The sequence below is a fragment of the Falco cherrug genome, chromosome 3 (assembly GCF_023634085.1).
Source record: "Falco cherrug isolate bFalChe1 chromosome 3, bFalChe1.pri, whole genome shotgun sequence".
Lineage (NCBI taxonomy): Eukaryota > Metazoa > Chordata > Aves > Falconiformes > Falconidae > Falco > Falco cherrug.
In genome coordinates, this window is record NC_073699.1 from 88,528,790 (window position 1) to 88,545,867 (window position 17,078).

A 17,078-nucleotide genomic window follows, 5' to 3' on the forward strand; every position below is an offset into this window, starting at 1 on the left:
TTGCTTGTTTGTAATCTGACTGCTTCCTCAATAGCCACATTCAGAGCCATTTTAAAGTCACTTATCATCAGATTGTTCTCTTTGAACCTTATCAGGCAGTATCACCAGTATCCCAGTAGTGGGAGATAACTGTTGAAAGTCCAAATGAATATCAGCAGTTTATAGCGCCTTATCTATTCCTTTTTCTTCTGGGACACAGGGACTGTGCCTACTTTGACCCAGGCACCTCATTCTGTTTTTTCCCTTGATTCCTGGAAAGAGTCCAGAGTTGGTCTTACTACTTTTTTAACTATGGGGTGGAGTATGGAACACAATTTGTTCCTGAAACTGCAAGAAACCAGCCACTTGGATACTGCTGCTTGCTCTTCCTATGCAGGGTCCTGCTGCAGCCCTTGGTAGCCAGGTAGCTTTCTCATGGTGCAGAAGGAGAGGAGTTAAAATGCAGGGAGGAAAAGGAAATTAGAGGCAAGGCTGGAAGCAGTAAAATTGGTAAACTTAGCGTGCATTCATATGGAAGAGGAAATTTGTTTTTACTTAAATAGATACAACTGAGAAATGCAAAATAACTTTCTAATTACATAAAGTGTATCCTTTTTTTATTTGTAGGGATTTCTAATAAAGTTTGAAGGAAAAGCCTCTCCCTATTTTGGGGGCAGTTTGCCAAACCTGAATTTGTATGCTTGAGTCTGCTTAAAGAAGGGCACCACATACACTTTTAGTCTTAGCAGCAGAGGAATGAACTCTCTTCAAATACATGAAATTACTAGCCAACAGCATCTTACATCTGGAAAGATTTGCCCTTGCCAGATGAAATTCCACATTTATGAAAGCATGAAGTGCAGTTCTCTCTTACCATTGAAATTGTGTTGATATATGTATGTGAAAAAAATTTAGAAGAATTCATTGAAATTTCTGATTCTAGTGAACATTTATACCTAACTACGTTTAAATGTAATTGTTTTTCTTCATGTACTTGACATGTATATTAATTTGAAATTGTTGCACAGGATAAGTCATCTGACACACAAAAACTCAATTCGTATTTTATTTCCAATAGATAACACAGAAAGTAGAAGCACCATCAGAATTCCATACATTGACAAACATGCATGGCTTAATCTTAAAAGTTTGTAAAACTTAGGTTTTGGTTTTTCTTTTAAATGTGCTCTGCTGTGGTGAATCAATATGCTAATTAAAATGGTAACGCATTCTCTCCACTCTTACTCCCTCAGATGGGTTTGAAATGGTAGATTCCCTTCTGACTTTTCTCCCCCTCAAAATCTGTCACTGTGGGAAATGGATTGGCCCTGCTAATTACAGTAGGTGCCCTGTTAGGATGAATTCCCAGTGTATGTGACTCTGAAGAATGTACAGCATTCAGCGATTCCAACCTCTGTTTTACAGGCTGGCCAACAATGAGAAGCAAGGAGTAAGGTCACACACAGTCTCTGTGTCAGGTAAGGCTCATAAAAAAAAAAAAAAGCAAGTTTATTTGTAAAGCTAGCAGATGCTTAGGCAGATTTTTCACTCGCAGTTAGCTCACTTCTTGCTACATGGCTATTGACTTTCCCAAGAGTGTGTAGCTGTGCTGCCTTTGTAGTTCAGTTTCTAAAGAGAAACTTTTTGCAGCTGTCCTACGTAGTGTCGCTTGTGAGCGCAGCCATATCTGTGCAGTAACGCGGGGCCAGAATACTTCAAAGCAAGGCTGCTTGTCCATATTTTCACTTAGCTTTGTAATGAAGTAGAACATCGTGGGCTAGAAAGGAAATTACCTGAGTGTGTGTTAATTATGAAGGAGCAGCTTTGAAAAGTGAAAATAGGCAATTAAGTATTAATCATTGCTGTTCAGAAAGAAAAAACTTAATAGTTATTTTTTTGTAGGTGCTGTTTAGATCAAAGCAGTTAATTTTGCTTTTGAAAATCACAAGTTAATTGAAGGATGAGCATGTGAGGTAATACATGTTGTTTCTATAGCTTACAGGCTTTTAAGATTTCTGTTAGTTACTGTGGGGTTTTTTAAGCTTTTATACTTGAGAGAAAACTTTTTTCTTTTACAGAATCTTAAAACAAATACTTTTAAGGGATTAATTCAGTGTCTTAGTAGAAAATACATTTCTAAATCCTTACACATAGTATTTATTAAGGAGATTTTCAATGCAGAAGTGTATTAATATTATGATATGTTCCTATAGATTTCTAGTATTTGGCCATGAGCTTCAGGAACCAGTACTGTGACCCAGTGGAGTGTCCACCCCGACTTATAGGGAGGCTACAACCCCACTTTAATAAGTATGTGAGCACTTAGTGGCACATATTCAAAAAACCAACATATTTCATAGAAGAAGGAAAGATACGTAGATGTTTGATTGATTTCCTACTTTCCAGATTCCTTTCCCCATCCGTAACCTTTTTTTTAAAGATGTTTGAGATTCACGCCTTGATATAGGAAGCCCAAGTAAACAGACCTTGTGCAAGAGAATAGATGCGAGGATCTGGAATTAAAATGTGTATCAAGCTGCAGAGGTGTAATAGAGCTTCATCAGTTACTGTTACCGCTCAGAGTCAAATAGCAGCTCTTCTTCCTTCAGTACCTATCAAGCAAGCATGGTAGATAAGGTAGATAAGCATGAAGCATGGTCAGCATGTTTTCTTTTGATTACCTGTGTGGCTCATTTTGGCTGTTAGAAAAAGTTGAAATTTCTTAAGGGATTAGTGCTGTGCTTTTCAGTCACTCCACTCACATAAAACCAGCTAATCTTTGGGACAAAAAGGTCGTATTCCCCTGCCACCTCAAATTTTCACCCTTTCAATTTTTCTAAGAATGCTGATATACTTCTGCTATTAAAAGCAGTAATAAATGTTTACTTCATGATCCTTTATTGCTGTCACTTTGACTTTGCAAATTGAGGTATCTTTTGCTTGATGCGTTACATCTGAAGTACTCTTGTGTCTCGGAGCACAAACCTGCTGCTTCTCTACTCTTTTGAAGGAGTGTTTTGATATTAATGTAGGGAAGTTAGTTGTAAGACCACATTACTCTGGCATTGAGGGCATCACGTAAAGGTGAAGGATGGGCAAACGAGAGCTTTGTTGTTCCACCACAGAAGAAACAGAAGTAGCAGCGCTGGAGATGAGCTGGTTGTTTTAAGTGAATGTCAAGGAAGCTGTAAGGCACAAAGCTGGCGTCTGATGCCATAAGCAAAACAATAAAATTAAACCAGAAATGTCCTTCTCTTTCTAATACCAAAATCGTAACCAATTAGGATTTTTCTTGTATCATAGTAAGGTTTTATATCTTTCCACAGTTAAATCATTGTGCTTGATCCTTGCTTTTTATACCATGTTCCAAACCACTGGAAACACTGACAAAATACTGGAATGATTTGAGCCATTTCATTTATTATTCAGTCTCAAGGGTACACAGAACACAGACATACTGGTTTTGTTGCTGGGGGGTTTTGCCCCAAAATTATTTGAAATGCATTGAGTGTGGCATGGTTGTCAGTATATTAGATATAAACCACAGACAGATTGTTAAGATGATATTGCATTATAAGAGTTTTTCCTCAGGAGGTGCTTTCCATAAGAATCTCTATGAGTACCCAGAGGAATCAACTTGTTATAAATGAAGTAATACTTCATGTAAATGTGAAGAAGTGTCACTACTGTTGTCACATGTAACTGATCCAACAGTACGGAGCAACGAAGACAACAGATGTACATAATGTTCAGTTAACCCGAGAGTTACAGGTCAGCAAAGTCTGACAGCTGACAGCATCCAGTGCAAAGCCAGCTGTGGGTGATGCTATCTTGGTTTTCAGAATAAGAGCTTTTCTCTGGTGACATTTAAATGACTTAGAGCTAAGGGCTTCAAATAAGATGAGCTTTTATAACTTACTGACAGCTGTAACATCCTTCATGCCTTCAATAGTTTAAATCATAAATTAAGTCTGCTCTTTGTTTGCAGTGAGATTGCTCCCATTTGTTTAGACCTTTCCTGATCCTAAAGCTAAATAGTAAAAATCTGAGACGGGCATTTGGCAGGAAAATGTAAGTGGTCAGACATATTTATGGTACTAACATCCTTAGTTCTAAAGGAAGGTTTCACAGTGAGTTCCCCACCACAATTTGGGAAAACTAGCAATAGCCAAAAACCAGCGTGGAACACGATTTGGTGGGCTAAAAGTTCAGTTTGTCTGAAGTTTTATAGGTTTAAAACCGAACCTGTTAATGAAAGACACCTTGTCTTTCTTTTTGAAATATTTATTAACATACCTTGAAATATTTCTGGTCTAGAGAAATGAAAACTTGTTCTTTCCAAGTGTTTCAATATTCCAAAGCATACAAAGATAGAAGATTTTTAAATACTTTTTCTTTTTTGCCCTAAATAAAGGCCTTTTCAAACTAGTGAAGGGTGAAGTTGGTTTCAGGAATCCAAAGCAGCAGATTGCTGGACCTGGGAGCCAAGAAGTGTTCTCTTACGGCTGTGTGTCACTGAATCAGGTTTCACCACACACCTCTTACTGCATGCTTCTGTTTCTATTTCTTCGGGTATTATTTGTCTGCCTTGCTTCTTCAAATGATATGTTCCTTGCAGTGGGCACTGTCTTTCACTGTGTGCAATTAAGATGCCTGCAAGATTTCCCTTGGTTTTTAAAGCATAGTAATAATTTTATCCTTCAAATTTTACATTTGTGTGTGTATAGGATTATAAATAAATGTAAGAAGCCCAATTAAATGAGTTGGATTTTAGATTTCTTTGGTATACATCTGATGTTTTTGGTTTAAGTTACTGTGAATCAGCAGAGGCAATGAGTGTTTTAACTGGTAGATAGTTCCAACTTTTATCTCCTTCTCACTCTACTTCTGTCTTTACATTAAAAAAGAATTCTTTGTATTTAGCCAAGAGTGTGCACTCAGGAAGCAGTAAGGCTGAACTATTTGTTCTGTGCAAATAGTATATCACATTTATAAGGAGCAGCTTACCAGTTTACTGTTATTTTATTGCCTAGATTTCCTGCTGTTTTGCTTGGAGTCACCTTATTAAAATGTTCTACTCTAGTCTACAGGAACTTATTTTGGCCAGCAGTTTGTTTTGAAATGGCAGACATTAGTAAGGTGATGCATATATTTCCTGATACATGTATTTCCAAAAATAATTGACCTAGTCAATTATATATTATAAAAAGTTCTTCATAAAATTAAGTCAGTAAAGCCATAGTTTGCTTGCTCCCTTTTTCCATAAATTCTGACACAGAGTTCTTTGGTTTCTTCTGCCCCATCGTCACTTACATAACTATGACTAGGAAGAATAAATATGCTTTTGCATCTCTTGGCTAATCGCTGTGTCTTCTTTGCACCAGAGAACACTGTGGATGTAAATTTTTTTAATTGTAGCTCAAGTGTTACTTGACATGCAGTGCTACAGAGTATGACATTTCAGGCCCACTTCTTTCAGTGAGTATTGAACAAGCAGAGTATTGAACAAGTCTTGGCAGTGTTAGGTTCCTGGCAGCGTTAGGTTTACAGTTGGATTCGATGATCTTAAGGGTCTTTTCCAACTTAAATGACTCTGTGATTCTCAGCAGTCACTCTTGGCATTTGGATATTCAGGTACTGCTGACTATAATAACATTTTTGTGGGGAGGGAGCTGTAACAGGAAAGATGACAGTGAGGACGATGAGCCATTCTGCAGGAGCCAGCAAAAGGGGTGTGTCTGAACGGGCACAGGGTTGGTCCTGGTTCAAAATGGGTGCTGGTTTTGCAGCTTTAGTCAGTGCTTATTTGGTGAAGGAAATTGGAAGTTGTTTAAAAATGTGATCACTGTTTCAGATGTTAAAGCAGGCTGTTCAAGTCATCTAAGTAACAAACCCCAGGGCACATACCTTTAATAGGGAAATAGGTATCTTAAAGAGAAATTTGTTTGTTGTCTTGTTCCTTAGCTGGTGCAGCTGCTGTGACTAACACAGGTAGCTTTTTAAAGTCAAATGGAGTGTAACTGCTAAGTGTATGGTAATATGAGGGCATAAGTTTCTAATTAATGCTGGTGTGCCATTGCCTCTCTGTAGAGGAAAAAAAGAAACCGGTTTGCTTAGAGGGACTCTGTAAGAAATTACTACTACATCCTGTGGTTTACATATAGCTGGTATCATGCCCTGCAAAGGAAAAATCCCATCTCTTGGAGCAAGCTTCCTTATAGGAACTGAAGGATTTTAGCATCCTTAAAAGGGGGCTTCTCAGCAAGTTTCCAGGTTCTGCCTTAGAGTCACAGATTTATAGTATAATATCCTGACACCTAAATTCACATACTGTGGTTAACTCCTGATCCATGGCAGTGATGTGGCATGAGAGTTCTTCTCTCCGGTGAAACTTCGGAGCAGATCCTGTTTGAAGTAGTTGCCAATTTAGTCGTACCAATTATCTGAAAGTTCAATTTGAATTTAAAAATTTCTCCTTTTGAAAGAGATAAGCATTATTTGAGATTTTAGCATGCAGAAAAAAATGATATGGTATAACTTGTCTGTGAGAGGCTTCCAGTAGGTTACCTAGAACAAACTGAAATACAGCAGGAGCCAAATACCAAAGCACAACAAACAAGAGAAAAAAATAATAAATCTATTCACCTGATTTCAGTATTATAACACTTTAAAGTTTCTTAAAGAAGGATATATCAACATATGGGAAGACCTGAACGTACACAAGCTAATCACAAGCAAAGCTGTGAGCAGGCATGGAAAGACAAATACAATTTTAGTGAATCATTTCTGCTTGCAGAGCACAGTGCACGCTCTGTTTCATGATTTCTTGTGCTCAGAATGAAGGTCTGCCCTGTGCCTAACTCTGAAAGAGTTTCTTGTGTAGGACTTGTATTTCCTAGTTCCATTTGAATTAGTTGGTAGGGGTAAAAGGTGTTCTTTTCTTGAGTTTGTAAAGTTGTGGGGTTTTTTTGTGGCCATTTTCTCAAGTCGCTCCAAAGACACAATACTGAAAAGTTCAAGTGATTTTTTTTAAGGTGAAAAATTGTATTCTGAGTGCTTATGGCTGCGTCTGCTGGGTCAGTTATGTCATGCTCTAAAGCTTGTTTCTTGTGGGGAAAAAGAACCCAACTTGACAGTCTTAGCATAAATTACATAGTTATATGTTCACATTATTAAGTAATTAGCTGAGAGGATAGTTTTAAAATAGACATTAGGAATAAATTCTTTACTGTGAGGGTGGTGAGACACTGGAGCAGGCTGCCCAGAGAAGCTGTGGATGCCCCATCCCTGGAGATCTTCAAGGCCAGGCTGGATGGGGCTTTGAGCAACCTGGTCTAGTGGAAGGTGTCCCCGCCTGTGGCAGGGGGTTGGAACTATAGATTATTTTTAAGGTCCCTTCCAACCCAAACCATTCTGTGATTTTATGAATATAAAGGCTTTGCACAGCTGTAGCTCTGCCACATGGTCACAGGACTGGGAGACATTCAAGTGTAAGGTTTACTGCAGATTAATTTTACAAACCTTGAGCAAGTCATTAGGCTCCAAGTTCATGGAAGTACTTGCTTCTTAACTTACCCAGCTATTCCACTGATTAATAAGATAATATAGTTAAAAATAAAGCATTATCTTTTTGTATTTTAGACTGACTAAAATGCTTCCTTTTGTACATTAAAATACTAGAATGAACTGTGGTGACAGTCTAAACAGCTTTTCTCCATATCAGTGCTTATGTTATGCGTTGATTTCATCAGTCTGTGTTGTTGGTTGAAGAGCTCTTAACCTCCTACACTCCTTTGTGATCCATTCATTTGATTTGAGCAGCACTTTCGCCTTGGTAGTAGTAACACTGTAGTATGACTGAAGAAATGTTCCATGCAGTATTAGGCTTGGGGGTTTGTTTATGTATTAACATACTTGATGTGACAGCTGCATCGTGCTCATTTTATTTCAAAACCCTGAAAACAAATAGATTTATTCCTTCTACAGATTTTTTTCCCCAGGGTTTTTTTTTTCAAACTGGTTCAGGAATGTATATCTAGAAGAGTGGGACATTATCAGTTTCAGCCTTTTTTTTTTTTTTTTAAACTTATGTTAGCTGTTTACCTAAATAAACCTTATTTTGTAGCTAGACTTGAAGATATGGTAGGTTTAAGACAAAGCAGTCTTCCATTTTGTCTGGGAGAATAGTTGAACAAACTTTAGATGGTAAATCATAAAGGCAAAGTTTGAAATGCAGAAGACACATCAGGACGTGTACATGATGAATTAACAACACCTTTGTCATTTCAATGTGCTCTTCAATGAAATAGGTTAGTCAGGTTTCAGTCAGCTTTTGCTACACAAGTATCAATGCAAGAGTGAACAGCGTTTCAGCATTTCAGGCTTAAATTAGCTTTGTAGCCTGAGCAGACAGGTCAGAAGGTGAAATCTCTCTTCTTTTAGATAGCTTGCATTGCTTCCAGTGACTCTACCTCTCCTTCTGTTTCAGTAGGGAGTATTGGATTCCTTTAGTCTCATTTCAGTACCTTTTCAGTAGTGTCTTAAAATAGCTGTAGTATTTGTTTCTTTTCTTTCATACTATGTCTGAAGCTTTTCATGAATGTTACCTCAGGTTTGTGTTAGGATGATAATGCTGAAAACTGTGCTATGTGATGTTGGGAAGATAAGTCCCTAGGATTGCAGTAATGTGGTATACACAGAAATACTAATGCACTCATTCAATAATTTTGCCCAGTCCTTGCACCTCTTTTAGTTCTTAGCATTGAATCTGATTAATGTTCTGTTACTTCCAATGACACGTACATTTTCACAATTGAGAGATGACATCTGTTTGTTTAATTACCCCAGCAGTTTTTAGAATGGTGGTTTTTGTTGTTTAGGATATAATGATAAAACTCACCCAGTTGTTTTAACTTTGGATTAAAATTGCCATCTTAGCAAAGAATGGGTTGTATATGATAGTCTGTTACCCATTAGATTTGTGTGCGTGAAATTCAACATGCAGCCTCCAGATTGGATGGTGATTAAACATACTTAGTACACCTCTTAAAAAATTCTGCACATTATCCCTCAAAATCTGGCCGCTAAAAACTGCACAACTGTGTATAAGATGGTGCTTTTGTGTAAGTATAGCTCCTTAGGTTTCCAGAATCTATGAAAAACATGAAATTATTTTTACTAAAGGGTGTTTCTCCTTTTCTGCCCTTCCTGTACTCTTGCCACCGCTGACTAGTATGCTGTTCCAGTATGTTGCTTCTGTGGTACTGGGCTTCTCCTCTAACACCTGTACCTCCAGCCTGTGTAACTCACGGTGGCTGGACCTCACCTTTTGAGTTTTGACTGTGAAGGACTGTCAGCCACAAGATGTGGGTTTTTAGTTAACGGACTTTTTAAACCACCTCTCAAATTTCCTGAGATAGAGGAGAGAGAGAAAAGAGGCCAGCAGAGAGAGGAGCGAACAGGTAACAAGAGAAATAAAAGGAGCAGCTATCTTCAGGTTCTTAGTGTTGTCTTGTTGTCCTTCTTTCTCACCTTGTGAAATCAGTTTTGGCTTCTTTGTATTTTCTCCTACTCAGAAATCTTTTTCTTCAGTAAGTGCTTTGCTGGTTAAATGCGGTAGGGTGACTAGGGAAGGGGACACTGAGGATAGCACCATGGGGCATTTGTCCGGAGATCCTTGGAAAGCTAGAAGATCAATTGGCAAGACCAGCTCTGCACTGGCTATAAAACTCCAGTGGCAGATTTCAGATCATAAAATATGTCAGTTTTGTATTTCAGTGGACAGAGAAACTGTCTTTTTCCTTGTTCTATGTAACCCTGCTATGTGAAATACTTGTTTTGTGTTAAGTTTTTTGAAGGGTCCAGAAAGTCAATACATCCATGTTGTAAGTCTGATGACTGCCACTTAAATCAGAATTTAGGTATAGCACGGTCTAGTAGAACTTAGATGGGGAGGTTGCAAAAGCAGGTTATGCTTCTGGGATAGACAGTGCTCTCTGCGTTGCCAAAGGATGGTATATATAGTTGGTGAAAGCTGACTTTTTAATAGACTCTAGTCTCACTTTTAAAAATTGAACTGAGAATAACTTTGCTGGAGAAAGGAATTTGAAGGAAAATACCAAACATGCTTTAGAGTTTCAACAACATTGGTATATCCATTTGCATATACAGAATTGTAATGTAAACCTTTACTTTTATGTTCATTCATTGTAGATGTTCTCTCCAGTCTCTTTTCTTTTATTTCCAAATAATTTGTTTCTGTTTTTCTCTTTCCTTTTCTTGCCTCTTTGTAAAGGAGTCAGTCACTGTCAGCATAAAGTAAAGAAAGCTAGACGCTTTCTCCCTTTCGTCTTCTGTTCCCATGAGTCGCCGCCTAAGGGTACTGCACTGCTCTTTGTATAGGCTGCCTTATTAACCCAAAAGCTGAATATACTAACTCAGTTACTGTTTTTAAACTACTTTAGTCCCAGATAAACAGAGTTCCAAGAATAATTTCATTACATTTCCGCTAGCCCTTTCCTCCTATTGAATTGGATTTTCACAGTGTCACAAGCTTGCTGGTCCCCATTTTTATGTGGGACTTGTTTTTAAGCATCTTACTAATAAAAACATATGAATGATTTCATTTGTATAGCTACTCAGCCCCTGTCTACCATGGGTTTTTTGTTAATATATTATGACTTCATTCTTGGACCCCTGATACAGCATGCTTATGAATGAAATAGAATAGCAACAATAAGCATCAGCTGAGATCACTTTGAATTAAATATTGAATACAGCGATGCTTTTGGCTGCTTACTGACTGGTTCAGCACTTGGTCTGGACCAGTTTGGCTTTGTTAGGGGTAAGAAGAATTGGAGTAATAAGTGCATTACTTTCATAACATCAATGCACATTTTCCTTTTATTTATAGATCGTGTCTAAAGTGCATCGGCTTGTGCTGTGGGTATTGGTGTGCAATAGGGCCGCTACAGTACGTGCAGAATACGGTGCTCATTTGAACATCTTCCTAGTAGAGTTGCTCCGTTTGCCACTTGTTTAAATTTCAGCTTTGTATAACTGGGATATGCTCTGTATAATTAATACTTAGATGGTTCCATTTCTTACTGATGTCTTCATGACAGCACAGGAGTGCATTTCCTTTGAAAGGGTCACACCAACTCTATGTTATCCAAAGTCATAAGCGTATGTGCAAAGTGAAATTGAACTGACTCATCTGGCTGCAGGGTATCTATTTTGTAGTTAAGTATTGAATAAAACCAGAAAATGGCGTTTCTTAATAATGCATTAAAATAACTAGTTCCACTCCCAAATTTAATTTTTGTTTACATTTGTGTTTGAAAGTCATTAACTCTGTTTCATCATACAAGCTTCTTAGATTGTATCTTTGTCCCTTGGGTTTTAGGTGAGAAGTCTTAAATTCTGCTTTTTTTCTGGTTTCTCTTGAGTCAGGTATATAAGATAACTACAGTCTGAATACTTTTGGATTACTCATGAATTTAATAGTATATTTTCCCCTCCCCCTTCTCTGTCCCTTCTCTCTCCCCCTCTGTTTTTCTCTCTCCTTGCATGCCACCTGGATCTGCAGATGAAATTAGTGGGGACGGTAATATGTTTTCTAGTCTGTGTGTTAACTAACGTGCAATATGCAACTCTTATATCCATACACCACTTAATGCACATTTCAGTAATAAATTTTATACAGCTTTTAGTATTAAAAAGCAGTGTGCTTTGGACATTAGCCAATAAATACTACACTTTACAGGCTGTGCAACTAACACTTATGCTGAACTGGAATTGAAAAATTAAAAACTATTTCAGACATACAGGGATGGGGTATTGCATGTGTTTGCAATGAGACTTCGGGCATGATGCAAAGGTTTATTAGGTTTGCAAGAGTGTCCATTCAGTTTGATTGAAATGGTGATATCACAGAATTTTTTTGGTCAGTGAGTGGGATTGATGGATGTAACCTGTGAGAAATGACTCTACTAAGTAATGCTTTATAGGCATGGTAGCATCAAAGTGCTTTGTAGTCCACTACTGCTCCTTGCATAAAAAGAAGCCGTACAAGACAATGTAGATTAAATACATGAAATAACCAGGCTTTAGCTACTCAAACTACTAATTTTAGATACAGATTTTAATGTTTTTCTTCAAAATTTTTAAATCTACTTTGAAATATTTAACTTCTCCAGACTTCGTAAGTGGATTTTTTTCCTCGAAAATACTGTCTTGCTATCCTGCGAAAACAAGTTGGGGTTTGGTTTTATTTTTTTTTTAAAGAGATTTTTAGCAATTTCTCTAAAGGATTCCATCTGATGTTGAAAAAAAATACACTATGAGTAGTAGCAGTTCATGGCTTTTATTCTTACAAGTAGGAGGTACTGAAACAGCATAAAAAGCAGTATAATGTCTTGTGGCCTTCCGTTCAGTAAAATGTAAAGGGGGTGTCTAGCTTTTCATCTCATTTCTCTCCTTCAAATATAAATCAAAGATAATAGTACCCCAATTTTCTCTCTTTTCTTAAACATGAAAAACTCAAAGGACATTTGTACTGTCCTAAATTCAGAAGTTGTATTTCAGATACAAACCCTCTACATCTTTTTATTAATGCTTGCCTTCTTTTATAAATTGTGGGTGCTGATAAATGGGAAAAAAAATCATGAAAAGGGAAATTTTGAACAGGTGATTAACATCATGGATTAGCTATTACGGATGTAATATTCTTGGATGTGTTTTCCTACTGTTTAATAAATGCATTCAGATTTAGTAAAGCTCAGATTGGCTCAGTCACCTGTACCACCAACAGTTTTCTTTTGGAAAAGTGACCTATTTGTTTTTCCATCTAGAAGAATCTGGGGTTGACCCAACAGGTGAAGAGGTTCATTGCTGGTTTTAAAATGTGTGAGAGAGCAGCAGTAATGAGCCCCATTTTTAAATCTTAGTTTTTCCAGACTTGTCAAGGGCCTCAGAGATAGACCGTCTCCTGGAATTGCTGCTTTGTTGTGAGTGTTTAGCTCTTGAGACATATTATTCCTTGTAAAGCAGCCTGGAGAGCCTTGTCTAGCTGAGTTTTGCTTTAGACTCCACATAGGTTCTGAACTCTCTCTTAGCATACATAGTTGCTCTTAGCAGACTTGGTAATAGTCTCACAGTATGTGACTCTATAGTCATGATGTAAGGACTGCTCGTGAGAGAGGTCAGTTACCTTTGTTGCAGAATGCTTGGAGCAAGTCAGTGTTAATGCCTTCATTGAATTTTCCTCTAATTCCCAGAAACAATACCAGGCATGTATAGGAGTTATTTTCTGAATTCTTATTATATATTCCTGTCCAGAGTGTTAAATGTGTAACAAGAAGTACTTCTTTAGCTAAGTGCATACATGTAATGTATTTGAATTGGCTACTGAAGACCCTTTTGGTTTCAGGACCGTTTAGGGCGATGTATCAAAACCATGTAAAGTGCTCTGCAGTGTTCTGATACTGCTTTTATTATGAATTAACTTCATTAATTTAAAATAGAGAGATGAACAAGCCCAGCCGTTTATCACATTTCATAAGCACTGTTCAATAATCTAGTGTGACAGGTGTTTTGGTTTTTTAAAGACCAGTTGTAGTTTCCTAACTTCTAAAATTCTTCTCACATATGTTTATAATAATGTCTCATTCAGTCCGGTTTTTTTTACATAGATTAAGAATTCTGGTATCCTCAAGTACTAGCTTGTAACAGTAATTGATACATAGTGCACTTAAAAGTTAAAAAACATGTTACCACAATATTACAAGGAAGCAAAGTGATTTATCCCCATTACGTTGGTATCACACTAATGATTTCCTTTAAATGGATGCTTACTTCTTAGATCAAACCAGGGCTTATTTTCTACAAAAAACGTTAGTTTACAATGTAGGGAGGAAAAAACATACCAAGAAAGAGATTAGTCCTCTGGAGTACGCTGCCTGTTTAGAATTTTGCACTGTCTTCGTAATTCATTGAATTTTCATTGAGTGACTCTGTTTTGCTGTGTCCTAAATAGAAATTGCCTAGCAAAAATTTAAATGGTATAGAATTTCCTGATTCTGTTTTTACAAGACACAATATATTCCTACAGGAGTTTGAAAGAAAAATAGCTTTAACTTATTTAAATAATACAAAGTTAGGATCGTAAAACTACGTTTACTCATTGAAGTGTGTTGAACTTCAAAGGTTATAGGCAACCTGTAGTTGCCTAATCGTTGAATAATCAGTCTGTCTGAAAAGCAAGCCTCTTGTTACACTATGTATGTGTGTATTTATGAGCCTTGCTCTGGTTTCAGAGTTGGCTTTAGTTGGTTGAACTGAAGGCTGCTGCCAGAAGGGATCCTCATCCCATCCTTCTTTCCACTCTCACTGTGGCTTTGTCCCATTCACTATTCAGAAACCATACCTCTAGAAATGGTGCCAGGGAGGCGTAGGGATATACGTATGCTCCAGGGCAGATGGGGAAAAAGGGGAGTAAAAAATGCCTTTCAGAGGCCCAATGTGTGATCACCTGAAACGAACCATGAAAACTGCATACTGGAGTTGAAATTGTTCAATTTTGAGAACTTCTCTATGCATTCAAAATTGGTGAGTAGAATTTAACAGCCTTGAGGTGAAAAATTGTCTCACTGTTGTAGACTGGTTTTGTAACCCCTGGAGGGATTTATCTGACCATTAGGAAATTGCCTACACACACTAGAAGTTCTTTAGAGCAAGAGAAGGACCTTCTGATATGACTTGACACTATTTAAATCATTTTGAGAACAGATAAGATGTAGAAGTCCTAAGTTTTAAACAGAGGAAGACATACACTGTCATTTTTCGGATTTTTTTTCTCGAACTGCTTGTTTTCAAACGCTGTCTATGAGATGTTGATTCTTGACAGCAAAGCTGGTGGTGAATATCCACTAAACAAGGAAAATTGAAGCTAATGCAGGAAAAATGGATGTAAGGCAAGAGTGTGGTTTAAAAGACCTTTATGCTGTAGAAGACTATGGAAAATAGCTCGCCTTGCCACACTGATAGTAGAGGTAGATGCTGCCCTGGAACGTCTTTACTGTCTGTTCTGCCTGTTTGACAAAAAACTAGGAAACTATTATTCACACTTTATTGAAGGTGAAGCAGTTTAATCTGTTAATAATGTTTTCTCCTTACTGCAATGGAATTTGCTGTTAAAAAGATTTTTCGTTTTAAGTCAACAGTTTAGATGGGTTTCAATTATGGAACTTGAACTTTTTTGAATACAAATGAGTCTTCCTTTTTTTCCTTGTTGAATGCATCTATGTGATGTAGTATAATTGGCACGGAGGTCATTATCATACCATAAATTATGCATGAGCAAGTTTTATTCATGCTGTTGTAAATACGTCCCAGTAATGTTGAAGTTGGGGGTTGTCACATATCAGCCTTGATAAATTTGAGATATTGTTCTGGAGAATTATTTTCATCTGCTTTTCCCGAAACTCTTAAATTCCTCCCTTTACAGAGACAGATGACTATGCAGAGATTATAGATGAAGAAGATACTTACACAATGCCATCAAGTAAGTATGGTAGTTAACTTGGGAACTTTTCTATCTGAAAACTTCTTTGGTTTAGCAGGGACTAAATCTTTTATTTCAGCCTTAAGTAATATGTGTGCAAAGAAAATATATGTTGTGTTTTGAAAACTCATAGATTCAGTGTTTTTCAAGTTAAGGTTTTGAAGGAAATAAAACCAATTTCTGTTTTGCTGCTGTCAGTGACTTCACAGTGAAATTCCTTTTACAGCTCAAAATGTAGATTATTTTTTTTTGTGATACTGAACACAGTGCTTAAAGAAAGAATGCATAAGATTTCTCTGATAGAGCAAACAATTTGAAAAGCTTCTGTGTATTGCTGTCTTAATGGTGTCTCACCTTTGCTCTATGACAAACTTGCTGCTGTCGAATTCTGTGATAGAGGAAAGTCAACTGTACCACATGCAATTTTGTTAAAGATGAAAGACTTCTGAAACAAAAATAAAAATTCAAAGTTTTTCTGAGTCTTCATCTTTGAAGTCATAAAAAAAGATGCTTTAGCCACCACAAGGATTTTGTCTTATGGCATTTTTAATATATATTCTGAATCTTAAACAGTCCAGGTTAACTAATTTAACATGAAAATGTAGTATTCTGATTTTAAAAGTTGTGTCTGTGAAATTACAGTTGCATTTTGGCAACTACGGATTTCTCTAGAAGTAGACAATCCGTTGATGCATAGACCTGCCAAAATGTTGAGTTTGGTTGGTATAAGAGGAGGAGGATGGTGCTGAACTGGTACCATGTTCTGCTGAAGAACCATGAATGTATGTAAGGATTTCTCAAGTTTACCATGTGGCAGGAAGGTTTCATGATCACTTCAGTGTTTCCACTACTGTGGAAAATATTTGAAAAGCAAGAATATATGTTTTGAAAAACATATATATTTGAACATAAATATTTGAAAAGCAAGAATATATGTTTTCCAGAAATAAACAATGTGTTTTGAATGTCTTGCAGTAAGTCACTACATGATTCTACTAAAATAATTGCAAGATAAAAAAGTACTGTGATAAATTATATCCTTTATTTTTTGTTAACATATTAACTTTGTGTGAATCTTTTCTTTTCCCTGATTTTACATTTGAATTCTCATGGAAGTAATTACTTGTAGGCCCAGCCCTGGATGATGCTGAACGCTTAAGTATACCTTCAATTCAAAGCCCATGAGGTGGGCTGTTACAGGAAGTGAAATTCATTAAGTGCTTTGCTGGATTGAAGTGGACTCAAGTGTTCAGCTCTCAAAGGACTGAGTCAGTAAAGATCACGAGAACAGACCTGTGACTTCTGCTAATGTAAACTTAAAATTGCATCAGTATATTTCTTCATTTTAAAAAAATATTGAAAAATGTTTGTCCTTGTCTTGATTTTAAGAAGCTTTATCTAAGTAAGCATTTGATTTTTCTCTTAATTGCACTGCAGAAAGCTATGGAATAGATGAAGGTAACAGGAGACCCTTTACCCATCCCTGTATGCTTGCAATTTGGAATGATGTGGAATTTTTAAGTTTACTATTCACTTT

The 17,078-nt window shown here is 36.9% G+C and overlaps 1 protein-coding gene across 9 annotated transcripts in view; it reads left to right on the forward strand.

Moving 5' to 3' along the window:
• Positions 1-17,078, forward strand: part of PTK2 (protein tyrosine kinase 2) — a 223,860-nt gene that overhangs the window by 153,726 nt on the left and 53,056 nt on the right. For 3 of the 9 annotated variants that reach the window (XM_055703764.1, XM_055703765.1, XM_027809156.2), the window contains 5 exons: positions 1,405-1,457; positions 10,274-10,357; positions 11,567-11,584; positions 15,485-15,541; positions 16,979-16,999. In XM_055703764.1, the coding sequence (XP_055559739.1) occupies positions 1,405-1,457; positions 10,274-10,357; positions 11,567-11,584; positions 15,485-15,541; positions 16,979-16,999 (233 nt within the window). The remainder of the gene's footprint in view (positions 1-1,404; positions 1,458-10,273; positions 10,358-11,566; positions 11,585-15,484; positions 15,542-16,978; positions 17,000-17,078) is intronic. The other 6 variants (XM_014282271.3, XM_055703766.1, XM_027809168.2 and 3 more) reach the window with 5 other exon arrangements.